The sequence below is a fragment of the Amphiprion ocellaris genome, chromosome 23 (genome assembly GCF_022539595.1).
Source record: "Amphiprion ocellaris isolate individual 3 ecotype Okinawa chromosome 23, ASM2253959v1, whole genome shotgun sequence".
In the NCBI taxonomy this organism is placed as follows: domain Eukaryota; kingdom Metazoa; phylum Chordata; class Actinopteri; family Pomacentridae; genus Amphiprion; species Amphiprion ocellaris.
Genome location: NC_072788.1, coordinates 1,975,072 through 1,987,762, shown reverse-complemented (window position 1 = coordinate 1,987,762; position 12,691 = coordinate 1,975,072). Strand labels below are relative to the sequence as shown.

General features: G+C 42.1%; 1 protein-coding gene across 8 annotated transcripts in view; it reads right to left on the bottom strand.

Annotated features, from left to right (window-relative positions):
* The window catches only part of LOC111588620 (type II inositol 3,4-bisphosphate 4-phosphatase-like), a 19,927-nt gene extending 7,236 nt beyond the window's left edge, over positions 1–12,691 (bottom strand). For 2 of the 8 annotated variants that reach the window (XM_023299075.3, XM_055007947.1), the window contains exons 1-12: positions 10,711–12,690; positions 7,976–8,055; positions 6,468–6,555; positions 5,489–5,558; positions 5,268–5,415; positions 4,458–4,588; positions 4,021–4,128; positions 2,581–2,683; positions 1,510–1,675; positions 1,245–1,439; positions 473–593; positions 97–293 (exon numbers count right to left, since the gene is read on the bottom strand). In XM_023299075.3, the coding sequence (XP_023154843.2) occupies positions 97–293; positions 473–593; positions 1,245–1,439; positions 1,510–1,675; positions 2,581–2,683; positions 4,021–4,128; positions 4,458–4,588; positions 5,268–5,415; positions 5,489–5,558; positions 6,468–6,551 (1,323 nt within the window). In that variant the 5' untranslated portion in view covers positions 6,552–6,555; positions 7,976–8,055; positions 10,711–12,690. Of the gene's footprint in view, positions 1–96; positions 294–472; positions 594–1,244; positions 1,440–1,509; positions 1,676–2,580; positions 2,684–4,020; positions 4,129–4,457; positions 4,589–5,267; positions 5,416–5,488; positions 5,559–6,467; positions 6,556–7,583; positions 7,737–7,975; positions 8,056–10,710 lie in introns of those variants that run through there. The other 6 variants (XM_055007948.1, XM_055007945.1, XM_055007946.1 and 3 more) reach the window with 6 other exon arrangements.

Below are 12,691 nucleotides of genomic sequence, written 5' to 3'. Positions count from 1 at the left end.
ACATATTATGATATTGATAACCTCTAATTCTTCCACCAAATGTAATCTGATTACTACTCCCACAGAACATTGTTTAGAGGTATTTAGATTCCTCACTGCCTGGCTGAAAACGGCGTGGCGTCTCTGGACTACGTGTGGGGGCCCCTGATTGGCGGTGGTTGATAGCGCCCCCTGCAGCACCACGAACGTCATGGCAGCTCGGGCCTTGTTCACGGCCTCACGGACACAATCTCTGAGAGTCAGGACCAGAGGCAGCAGCTGCTCCTGCCAGCACGAAGAGGACGAAGAGGAGGCTGGAGGAGCAGACGGAACAGCTTCGGTTGGTCTGGATTCAAAGTGGACTCACATGTTTAAACCGATCATGACGCTAAAACGGGAATATTTTACCAACATTTGACGCTACATCACACAAATTACCAATAAGACTTGGAAAGACTTCTGTTTAAATCAACAAAAACAGAAAAAAGGTCACCGATGTTCTGAGAGTTCGTGTCCGGCGGTTCTGGTGATGTCACTTCCTGGGGGCGATCCAGTCGGTCCACCATGGCAATGATGCAGTTCAGGCCCTTGGCGACATTTGCCCACACTCTGTCCTACAAAAATACACCGATATAAAAACTGGAAGACAGGAATGCTCTGATCCGATATCAGAGATCTCAGACTCAGAATCTAGTCCATGAAGGAGTTTATTTTAACTGATCAAATCAAACCTCAGAACAATCTTTAGTTTATGTCATCAACCTCCACAGAAGTCTTTGTCATGGTGCCCCTTGTTAGCTAAACTCCCACAATACTCTCTGCTTGCCAGAACTTCCTGTAGTCTGAGTGGCGCCTCCTCTGGTCTCTACAGGATTAAATGGTAAGAGGCTCCACCTGGTGGAACAACCAAGAACTACAGCTGATCTATGATACATTTTCTGACATGTATGTAGAGAAAACAGGTTTTCTCCACCTTTTGGAGCTTTTGGAGCCGCAGTACATCCTACCTTCCAGCACTACAATTCAGACAGCGTCCTACTGGAGTTTTACAACAAAATTCCTCCGGATTGAGACAGAGTTCTTCAGCTGTCGAAACATATAAACGCCAATCATTTTAATAACTTTAATGTATTTGAAATGTGTATTATCAGTTAAATGGTATCCAATTTGGGCCATACGATAGACTGGCGACCTGTCCAAGTGAACCTTGCCTTCACCCTAAGTCAGCTGAGTTAGGCTCCATAACCATATAAACTCCAACTTGCCCACTCCTCCTCATCGTACTCCGAATCCTGTTGTCCTGACGACGGCAGTCCCTCCTGATTGGCTGCTGCGTTTTCACAGATCAGCCCGTTGCTGTGGGCGTGGCTACTATCGCAGGTAGCTGTATACTCGTCATGGATGGCCAACAGGGCGCTCCTCACCAGCTCGTCTTTGAGCGCGTGAACAAACTGCTGGGTCTGGTGGGAAAAGGCTGCGTCACATTTCTGCCCATCTGTAGAATGTATGTTAGTTTTATTTCCTCCTCACCTGCTGGATCAGACTGTCCAGGACCTTCTGCAGCCGGCCGGCGTTCACATCCAGAGAGACGGAGAGGAGTTCCTCGGAGAGCCCGAAGACCAGAGGCTGTAGCTGGGCCACGCTGGCCAGCAGCTCCCTGGCTCTGGAGCTCTCATCCTGGGAGTAAAACACGGAGCTGCAGGGGAAGAATTCATTCAGTTTGTGTCAAAAAATGACATGAATCAAGCAAAAACATTCATGCAACTTCAGCCTGTTGACCTGCAGTGTCCCAAAATCTGGCCCAGATAATGAACACTGTTGAAGAAACTTCCCTCATAGTCGTTCAAAGCTTTCTGTAATGACGTGTTTATTGGCTTACCAACACAGAGCATGAGTCTGTGAAGTTAAGCTGACCAAGAACATTTGCAGAGTCCATATTTTAAGGGATGGTAGTCAGGAAGGGGCCGTATGTAAATACAAGCGTGAATAGTGGTTCATTTTTGTATGGTTGCTAATCAGAAACAGAGGGTAATAAATCAAAGAACAAAAGGTGGTTGAATCAAGGAGTCTGGCAGACAACAATAGGTAAGAGGGGGTCTGGCAAACAGTATCAAAGCAACAAAAGATAAAAGAATTGTGGATAACTGTGGAAATGGAATGGAGGAATGACTTGAGAAGGTATCTGTAGCTAAAGCTGTGCTATTTTCTTCATCAACAATCACTTAAAGCCATCAGAACCAAATCTAGTCACATTTATTTGGGCTCCAAAATAACCGCTTTCTGCATGTGAACAAACCAAATGTGATTTAAAGTGATGCTGGAAAGGTTTTACCTCAATACATCTGTGCTGAAATCAATTCAGTTTACAACAGACAGACACCTCTTTTACTAAAACCTACACTTTTTGTAGTATTATTATTTCTGCTGGGTATTCTGACAGATCCAAATAACCTGATAAAATGCACCGTATTTGCGTGCTAATCTACAAAACCTACAATGCAGCGGCTTTAATCCCGACAGAGCAGAGATTATAGAGATTAACTGAGCACATTATGACGAGACGGACGGAAAAGCTGCTGGATGGAGGGTCTGAAATGATACCTGGGGTTTGTGTGTTTGCTCAGAAGTCTGGACAGGCCTCCGTGTTTGAACGCCTGGTGGTGATCGGCCGGAGCGCCGAAGGTGATGACGTCATACCAAACACCTGAGGAGAGACACAGGTGTGATGAGATGCTGTGATTGGTTAGAACGATCGCAGACGTCGAGGCTGGAAATGCGTCAGTGTTTTCAGCTGATTATAAAATGGAGGTGCAGAACAATTAAGAGTTAGCATCTGTTAGCTTCTGATAGCGTCTCTCCTGCTCCCTGTGCTCACATAAACTGCATTTTAACACAGCTGAACTCCCAATAAAGCTGCTCTCACTTAGGTTTTGGATAAGTGATGCAGCTGATAGCTGTAAAAAAAAAAAAAAGTAAAATGTGAATAAGAGAAGAAGCCGCTGGAACACTGGTAAAAATACACCTCTCAAAACAAGAAAAAAAAATTATTTCAAGGAACTTCTACCTTGAAATAAGTGAAAAAAGCTACCAATAGAACAAGTGAAAAATGGTTTGGTAAGATTCCTAGAAATAAGATATGATATTTAGAATATTGAGATCTTAAAATTAGCTGGGAAAACTTATTTTAAGCTCTATTTTACCAGGATTGTCAAGCTTAGGCGTCTTAAAATAAGCCAGATATGCTATAAAATAGCAGTTTTTCACTCAAAAATAGATTTTTTCTTTCATGTAGCCTCCTAATTTGAGATGTATTAACCCTCCTGTTGTCTTCATTTACAGGCACCAAAAAATAGTTTCCTTGTCTGAAAAAAAATCCAAAAATTCAGCAAAAAAAATCCCCCAAATTTCTGAAAATTTGCAAAACCTTCAGGAAGAAAATTCCAATAATTCCTTAAAAGTTTCCCTTAAAAGTTTTATTTAAAAAAGACTAATTTGGCAAGAAAATGCCTGTAAATATTTTCAAAAAATGAGTAAAAATCTTCAAAAAAATCCTAAAAATATCTAAAGTGATTCCATATATATCAGTAAAACTTCTAATATTTTCTTTAAGAACATTCACATAAAAAAAGATTTTTTTGTGAATGTTCTGAAGAAATATTTAACATTTCTTTTTTTCCACCAAAAAATGTTCAAAGATTTCCCAAAAATGTTGAAAATGTGGACATCAGAAGTTTCACTGTGGAAATATATATTTTTTTCCCCACATTTTACAACTTTAAAACGGGTCAATTTAACCCGCAGGACAATATGAGGGATAAATTTATTTTGAGTTTTCTTGTAAAATTCAACTCAAAACAAGATAAATTGCAGATTGTTTGACTTAACAAGATATTTAACATGCATCGTCTTAAAACAAGTCCCTCCATCTGTTGAAATGTCTCTTGTTAAGTGAGTTTATCTTAAATCAAGTGGGATGAGACATTTTGATTAAAAATAAGACAAATAGACTTGGTAAGATTTGGAGTTTTTGCAGTGAAGAACCTGAGCTGTCTGGATCGGTGACCTCCATCCTCTGAGAGTGAAGGTTGGTTGGAACAAACTGAAGGTGTCGGTCCGATTTGCTGCCGCTGGCTTTAAAACACAACGACGCTGTTTGTATGAACAAAACAACACATTCAGATAAAGAAATAATTCACCACAAATGCTAACGGTAGAGCCAGGCTAGCTGTTTCCCTCTGTTTCCAGCGTTTATGCTAAGCTAAGCTAACCCAGGCTAGCTGTTTCCCTCCGTTTCCAATCTTTATGCTAAGCTAAACTAACCCAGGCTAGCTGTTTCCCTCTGTTTCCAGCGTTTATGCTAAGCTAAGCTAACCCAGGCTAGCTGTTTCCCTCTGTCTCCAGTCTTTATGCTAAGCTAAGCTAACCCTTCACTCTGAATATGAAGCCACGCCTCTCTGGAGAGCCGACATCTGTCTCACCTGAGAGTTTGTCGAGCTCAGCAAGTGTCTCCTGGTAACAGCCAATCAGGTGGTGGCAGTGGCTGATGACATCATGACGAAGCCCGTCCCAGTGAGGCGACAGGTCACCCAGCTCCTTCACTTCCTGGATCCTGAAAAAGAAAAGGTTCCGTGATTCCCAAAAGATGAGACACATTTACGGATCTATGCTCTGATTGGCTGCACGTCAGGAAGTGTAGTGATGTCATGACTCAGATTGTTTTGTTCTTTACAGAATCTGGTTCAATCAAGCTGTCTATATTAGGTGAATTGTAAAAAGAGACATTTTTATTTTAGGCTCAGATGATCCTCAGAGGGAGACAGTGTTCAGGGTGTTGATTCATCTTCATTTATCATTATTTATCTCATCATGTATCCTTGTTTATCTCATCATTGTCTTCATTTACCCTCACTTATCCTCATTTATCTTCATTTATCCTCATTTATCATCATTTATTCTCATTTATCTTTATTTATCGTCATTTATTCTCATTTATCTTCATTTATCCTCATTTACCCTCATTTATCTTCATTTATCCTTATTTATCATCATTTATTCTAATTTATCATCATTTATTCTCATTTATCTTTATCTTCATTTATCCTCATCTTCTTCATTTGTCTTCATTCATCTCTTAATTTATCCTTATTTATCTTCATTTATCGTCATTTACCCTAATCTGTTCTCATGTATCTGCGTTTATCTTCATTTATCCTCATTTATCTTCATTTGTCCTCGTTTATCCTCAGATTATCACACCTGTATATGAAGGTGGGACATCCAGAACTTACCTGTCTGTGTGCTCCTGTATGAGTTTGCTCAGCAGGTGTTTGGGTAAAGAGAATGAAAGCGGCGTCTCGGACATCTGTTCCCTCACCAGCAGCCACCGCTGATCTTCAGTCTGGAACCTGTACAGCTTACACACCTGAGCACACAGCGCTGCACAGGTGAGGAAGGAGAAGTCAGACAGCAGCTCCGGACCATGAACACACCTCTGAAACCTGAGTCCCACCTGCTCTCATCATAGGACTGTTCTCTCTGTCGTGGACCGAGGCGTGGAGGAAGTCACAGAGCGCCGGATACTGTAGGGACAGGTGAGAATAGAACAGGAACACAGGTGAGAACAGAACCAGATCACAGGTGAGAATAGAACAGGAACACAGGTGAGAACAGAACCAGATCACAGGTGAGAACAGAACCGGAACACAGGTGAGAACAGAACCAGATCACAGGTGAGAACAGAACCGGAACACAGGTGAGAACAGAACCAGATCACAGGTGAGAACAGAACCAGAACACAGGTGAGAACAGAACCAGATCACAGGTGAGAACAGAACCGGAACACAGGTGAGAACAGAACAGGAACACAGGTGAGAACAGAACCAGATCACAGGTGAGAACAGAACCAGAACATAGGTGAGAACGGAACCAGAACACATGTGAGAACAGAACCGGATCACAGGTGAGAACAGAACCGGATCACAGGTGAGAACAGAACAGGAACACAGGTGAGAATGGAACCAGATCACAGGTGAGAACAGAACAGGAACACAGGTGAGAACGGGTGTGAGGAAGGTGAGATGAAGATGAAGGTGAGATGAAGATGAAGGTGAGATGAAGATGAGATGAAGACAAGATGAAAGTGAGATGAGATAAGATGAAGATGACATGAAGATAAGATTCAGGTGAGATGAAGGTGCGATGAAGATGAGATGGAGATGAGGTGAGATGAAGATGAGGTGGAGATGAAGGTGAGATGAAGATGAAGGTGAGATGAAGATGAAAGTGAGATGAAGATGAAAGTGAGATGAAGATGAAGGTGAGATGAAGATGAAACTGAGATGAAGGTGAGATTAAGATGAAGATAAGATGAAAATGAAGGTTGGATGACGAAGTGTGATGAAGATGAAGCCACTTTTGTTTGACACCAAACTAAACACAAACATGGCTGAAGAGGAACCACAAAGAGCTTCGTCTTCTTCTTCATCTACCTTTTGTTCAGAAGGAGTTTTATCGTCGTTCTCCATCTGCAGTCGAGGAACTTGCTCCTCCTCCACCTCCATCGCTGCATCCATCGTCCTGAAACAGCAGAGCCGATGAATTAATTCACCTTTAACTTCTGTCCATCTTCTTCCTCAGTTCACATCATATCATCACACACCCAGTTAACTAGCAGTGCTAAGCTAACGAGTAACTACTAAGATAACTAACAAGATTAACCATAGGCGATACAAAGACCCGAAGAGAAAAGACAACCAGCAGATAAACAACAAGACAAAGTCAACTGGAAACAAGAAAACTAACAAGTCGGCACTAACCAGAAGCCAGAAAACTACAAAAACAAAGTGGATTAGAAACAGGTTGAGATGGAGAAAACTAGAAACAAAACCTGATGACAGAACTAGTCAGAGTTACCTGTAATAAACAACAACATTACGGTAAACAGAAACTAGTAAATTAAACTAGATAACAAAGCTAACAGCATGATAGAGCTGAAACACCTGGATACACAAACACACCTGGATACACACCTGGATACACACCTGGATAAACTAACACACCTGGATACACGCCTGAATGCACACCTGGATAAACTAACACACCTGGATAAACTAACACGCCTGGATGCACACCTGGATAAACTAACACACCTGGATACACACCTGGATACACACCTGGATACACACCTGGATACACACCTGGATACACACCTGGATACACTGACACACCTAAATACACACCTGGATACAGCAAACACACCTGGATACACACCTGGATACAGACCTGGATACAGCAGACACATCTGAATGCACTAACACACCTGGATACAGCAGACACGCATGGAGACACACCTGGATACACACCTGGATACAGCAGACACACCTGGATACACATCTGGGTGCACTGCCACTCCTGAATACACACCTGGATGCACTAACACACCTGGATACACACCTGGTTACACACCTGGACACAGCTGAGACACCTGGTTACAGACCTGGTTACACTAACACACCGGGATACACTACTGGATACACATTTGGATACACTAACACACCTGGATACACATCTGGATACACTAACGCATCTGGCTACAGCTTACACACCTGAATCACTGACACACCTGTCTCTCTCTCTCTCCGTCCGTCTACGTTTCTCTCTTCACTCTCTCACGATTCATCATCACTCTGTTTTTTATCTGTTCTTTCTGAGTCTGAAAATGTTGTGAAGCTGAAACAGGAAGTGACTTTCTTCTTCTTCTTCTTCTGGTCTCTGTGAAGGCGGAGCCACACGCTCCCCTCTCACTTCCTCTTATGGTTACAGGTATCCAAGGCAACAGCCAATCAGGTGGCTGCTCCTGTGCTGTAATTTCACTGACGTCAGACAGGGAAAACGTGAACAGAGAACCTGTGTGGTGGTTAAACTTGACTCCAGTAATGAACCTTTAAAGTGACTTTAAAGGTGTTTTAAGGGGACGCAGCGATAAATAAAAGATTACCTGAGGCTGACGGAGATCTGAGGCTCTTTGGACCGAAGCAGAGTTCTGATGGAGAACGAGGTGAAACCCAAACAGCTTCTCTAAGACAGAACCAGAGTTAGAGAGTTAAGACCTCAGCAGAATTTTCTGTTTAAGTTGAACTGAGCCGTATTTCCAGAGGCTCAGTTCTGGGGAAAATAACTTCTTTGCATGAAGGCGGCCGGTTTCCCTAAACAGAGAACAACAGACAGAGGAACAAAAAATATCAGGAGCCGCTGTCAGATCAGTTCAGAAAACAAAATTACAACCCAGCCCAACAGTGTTCGTATAGCATATGGACCATTTCCACAGCTATTCACCACTTCCCACGGTTCCAATAACCTGGGAGCATTGGTTCCTATCAATAGGTCGACACTGGCATCTATAGAAGGAATGTGAACCTTTGACAAATAAGGCCACCTTTCCAAATCAGCAGCAGTGGGAATGTCCTCTGGAGAAACTGGCATCTCCTTCTGTGTGAAGACTTCAGGCAAGGGATAAAAGCACTTTCCTTCAAGACTTGAAACCTCGATTCCAAACAAGGAATAAGTGGAAACAACCCTTTCTTGTCCCATCATTTTCAAACAAAAATGGGTTCTTATTCCAACAATGTTCAATTGCCGCATAAGCTACTCAGAACAAAATGTAGCCGTGCTACCAGGATCCAAAATGCATATGTTTGAATGATTGCATTTCCTTTGGCGGACTTAACTTGCACTGGCACGATGCTGAGAATGCTGCGATTCCAGTCCCTGTATGCCCACATGTCTGGGAAGCTGTTGAAAGGCTACCTTCTGGTGTTTGGCCTGTTTGCTTTGGCTCAGCTTTGAGCTTTGTGATGTGAAGAGCTGTAGGAGGCTGTTGATTGCAAACCTCACACATCCAGCGTTTGTCACATTCTCGACTTATGTGTCCAGCTCTTAAACACCCAAAACATATTCCCTTTTCCTTTAACAGTCGGATCTTTTCTCTGTGCTTTTTACGCTGGAATTGTTGGCACTTCTCCAAAGAATGAGCACGTGAACAGCAATGACAATACAAAAGGTCCTGTTTCTTTGTATTGTTTGTGTCTGTCTTTTCTTCAAGGGAATGAACAGACGTCACCATAGCAGCAAAACTGCCTTCTTTCCCTTTAAATGTCTTTGACTGCATTTTGAATTTGTTAGCAGGTCTTGAGATAGCTGTATTTTGTGGTAAATGTGTTTCAATATCTCGGAAGATTGGATCAGTCAGGATCCTCACTTGCTTCTCCAGAAATACCACCACATCAACAAAGTGAGCTCTCCAATCATGAGCCTCCATAACGTCATGAGCAACAGCTCTCCATTTTTCCTGAAGTTTATATGGCAACTTAGAACCAACGGTCTTCATATTACTTGGCATATCCAACTCATGCATATGATGAAGCTCCTCCATCGCATTGCAGCACCGCCGTAGGAACAAAGCATAGGCCTGTAATGATTTGGCATCCTCTGATTTTATTGTTGGCCAAGCTAAAGCCTTTTTAATATATGCCATGGCAATTTTGTAGTTGTTGCCAAATTGTTCTTGGAGAAGAGCTTTAGCCACAATATAGCCACGCTCAGGGTCCATGTGCTGGCAACGTTGCACCAGTTCTTTTGGCTGCCCTTTTGTGAACTGCTTCAGGTAGTAAAGGCAGTCAGCTTTACTTGCTTTTTCCTCAACACCTTGCTCAAACGCTTTGACAAAGGTTTTGAACTGGAATGGATCACCTTCAAATGCTGGAATTTCTGTTGCTGGCAGAGAAAGCAAGCGCTGTTGGTGTACTAAGGCAGCTGTTATTTCATTTTGTTGGTGCATAATACTGACAACATCACCAGATGAAAACTGATCCTTATGTTGATTATCCATGTTTTGCTTCCTGTTTTGAATTACCCAATCACTTGTTGTAGCAGGCTGTAAAACTTTTGATGTTTCCAAAGGTTTTGTTTTCATTGCTGGTTGTTTAAATTGTGGCATTGACCAATCCCTTTGCTCTTGTGTTTTACAGGATACAGGCTCATACTCCTTTGCCATTGGGTTGAGCGCATTTTGTACCAGTTTCCTTTTTTCTCTTTCAAAATAAGAGTTCCTGCCATCCATTGATGCCTGAGAACGGCCCTGTCCCTCAGAAGCCTGCAAAGCTGCCCACTTAGCATCTGTTGCAGCGAGTTCTGTCTTCAACTCAAGTTGTTCCTTTTTCCTTTTGATTTGCTGCTCCTGTTCCTCCAGTGCATGTCGTTCCTTTAAAGCAGCCATTCGGGCCAAAAGTGCAGCTCTTTCCGCTGCTGCTTTTATTATTATTATTTTTTTTTTTTTTTTTTTTAACTGAGGAAGCAGTACTTGACCTGTTACTTGTGTAACTTTTGTTTGAATATTTACCCACGTTAGAGACACTGTCATTGGGTTCAATATTATCATGTTCACCACCAACACCATGATTAATTCCAGTTTCAGACACACCTTTTTCCTTAGATTTTACCCACTCTCCAACACACTCAGTGTATCACTACAGCCGGCCTCAGTATCCAGGTTACCGGCTACAGCTGACACACTGACGTCACCCAACGTTCAATCCTCCATTTAAGTCCGACAGTTCACTTAATACACAGTCAAAATGTTTTTCCACTTCAGCAACCAATGCATTGGGATTACACCATAACGTGTACACACTATTTTTAGATGGCCATCATTATAAATGGTAGCGCTACACATACCTATTTCAGAAGACTGATCATTCCGTGAAGCTCCTCCGCGTCCTCACCGGCGTCTCTCCTCTTCTCCCGCAGCTGGGTCCAGGAACGCAGGTAAACAGGTGATGCTCCGCTCAGGTGTCTCCTCCAAGCCTCCCTTGTCCTCCCGTCCTCACCAGCAAAACGCGACAACAAAGTCCTAGCAGCCGTTGTGGAACTTTTCAAAGCAGTTTTTGACTTGTGTTAAAGGGGCTAAGCCAATACTTTAAGCCACTGAGAGCCTCCAACCGGGAACCATAAAAACGGAACTGACACGCTTAATAACCGAACTAACGAATGAAAGTCCAACTCGTTTTAACTGCCTTGAACACAGTGTCTTTATTGGTTTCCCACAAACTCCAAAGTGCACAAATTCCCATTCACAAGTTCCCGTTCGACGTGCAGCATCCGCGTTCGGCGTTTAGCGGTCAAAAACTGATTTGTCCCCTTCCGGCTGGAAACCCTACCTAGCCACGAAGGTTCCTACCTTATATAGGTAAATTAGACAATCAATTAATTACAAGTGAAGCCCACTGACACCAATATAATTTACAGAGCATATTTCAAATCTGCTCCTACTCTGACATTTTAGCAGCAACCACGATCTTAGAAAACACTAAGTGAATCTAGTCCACAGACCTTGGAAAGTTCTGAGAACTCTGCGGGAGGTTTTGAAAGCTGAAACAGAACCAGACAGAAACAGAAGGAAGCGGGACTGAAACCCCTGAAAGTGTTGCAGCATTTCCTTGCCGGCAGCCGAAGGTTTGTGCAACAACACGCTGAGCTAATCTGTTCACGGAGTTCTTGGACACAACAAGAGGCTTTCAAGATTAAGACGTTAATCCTCATCAAACCGAGACGCACAAAAAACTGCAAGAAACCCTCTCCAGGGTGATGCATTCATGTGAAAAAAAACAATCAGGGTTAAACAGCTGGACACGTCAAATCAAAGGTTATAAAACAATGATCAGTCAATAGTTCAGCTTCAGTTTCACGTTGCAGCTTGTTGGCTTTAATCAATAATAATAAGCAATAATATCCCTCGTTCCAATGTGTTAAACTGGTTAAATAATGTGCAGGTGAAGCAACCTGAAGCCATCATTTCTTCAGGCTGTAGTTAAAATACCATAAATAAGTGGACATTGCTGTGACTTTTAACTTTCTAAAGGTGTATTTCAGTCGAGATGTTACTTAAAGCTACAGAATGTGATGTTTCCAACCTTTAACTGGTGATTTTAGAATTAAAACTTGAACTGAAGACATGGTGAAGCCTCTTATTAACCCTCCTGTTGTCCTCATTTACGGACACCAAAAAATATTGTTTCCTTGTCTTAAAAAAAATCCAAACATTCAACAAAAAAATTCCTCAAATTTGCAAAACTTTCAGTAAGAAAATTCCAGTAATTCCTTAAAAGTTTCCCTTCAAAGTTTTATTTTTTAAAAAATCCCCAAAATTTGGCAAAAAAATTCTTGTAAATATTTTCAAAAAATGAGTAAAAATCTTCCCAAAACAATTCTAAAAATATCTAAAGTGATTCCATATATATCAGTAAAACTTCTAATGGTTCTGCTCTTCAATCCGACCGTCGGTTTTCTGAATTAAAGTCTCTTCTTCTGGTTTAAAAACGTCAGATTTGCAGTTTTACACCATTAGATGTGAATATCATTCAATTATTATGAATATAGTGAAGCTGCTTCGACAACATTCAACCTCCTGAGTTTCCCACCTGCCCCTGAACGCACCACTGACCTTAGCGCTGATATTTTTAGACTACAGCTACATGGTGATTTCTGCTCTTCTTGGTGCTTTTACAAACAGAAAAATGAAGCATAAAAGGAGAAAAAAAATGTAAGGAATGTGAAGAAAAGAAGCAGGAGAATCCATAAACCCAGATACCAAACGGTCCATCTCCTCTATCACCTCCTCTCATCCAGATGAAAACACCGGCTCAGGATCTGCCTCCTC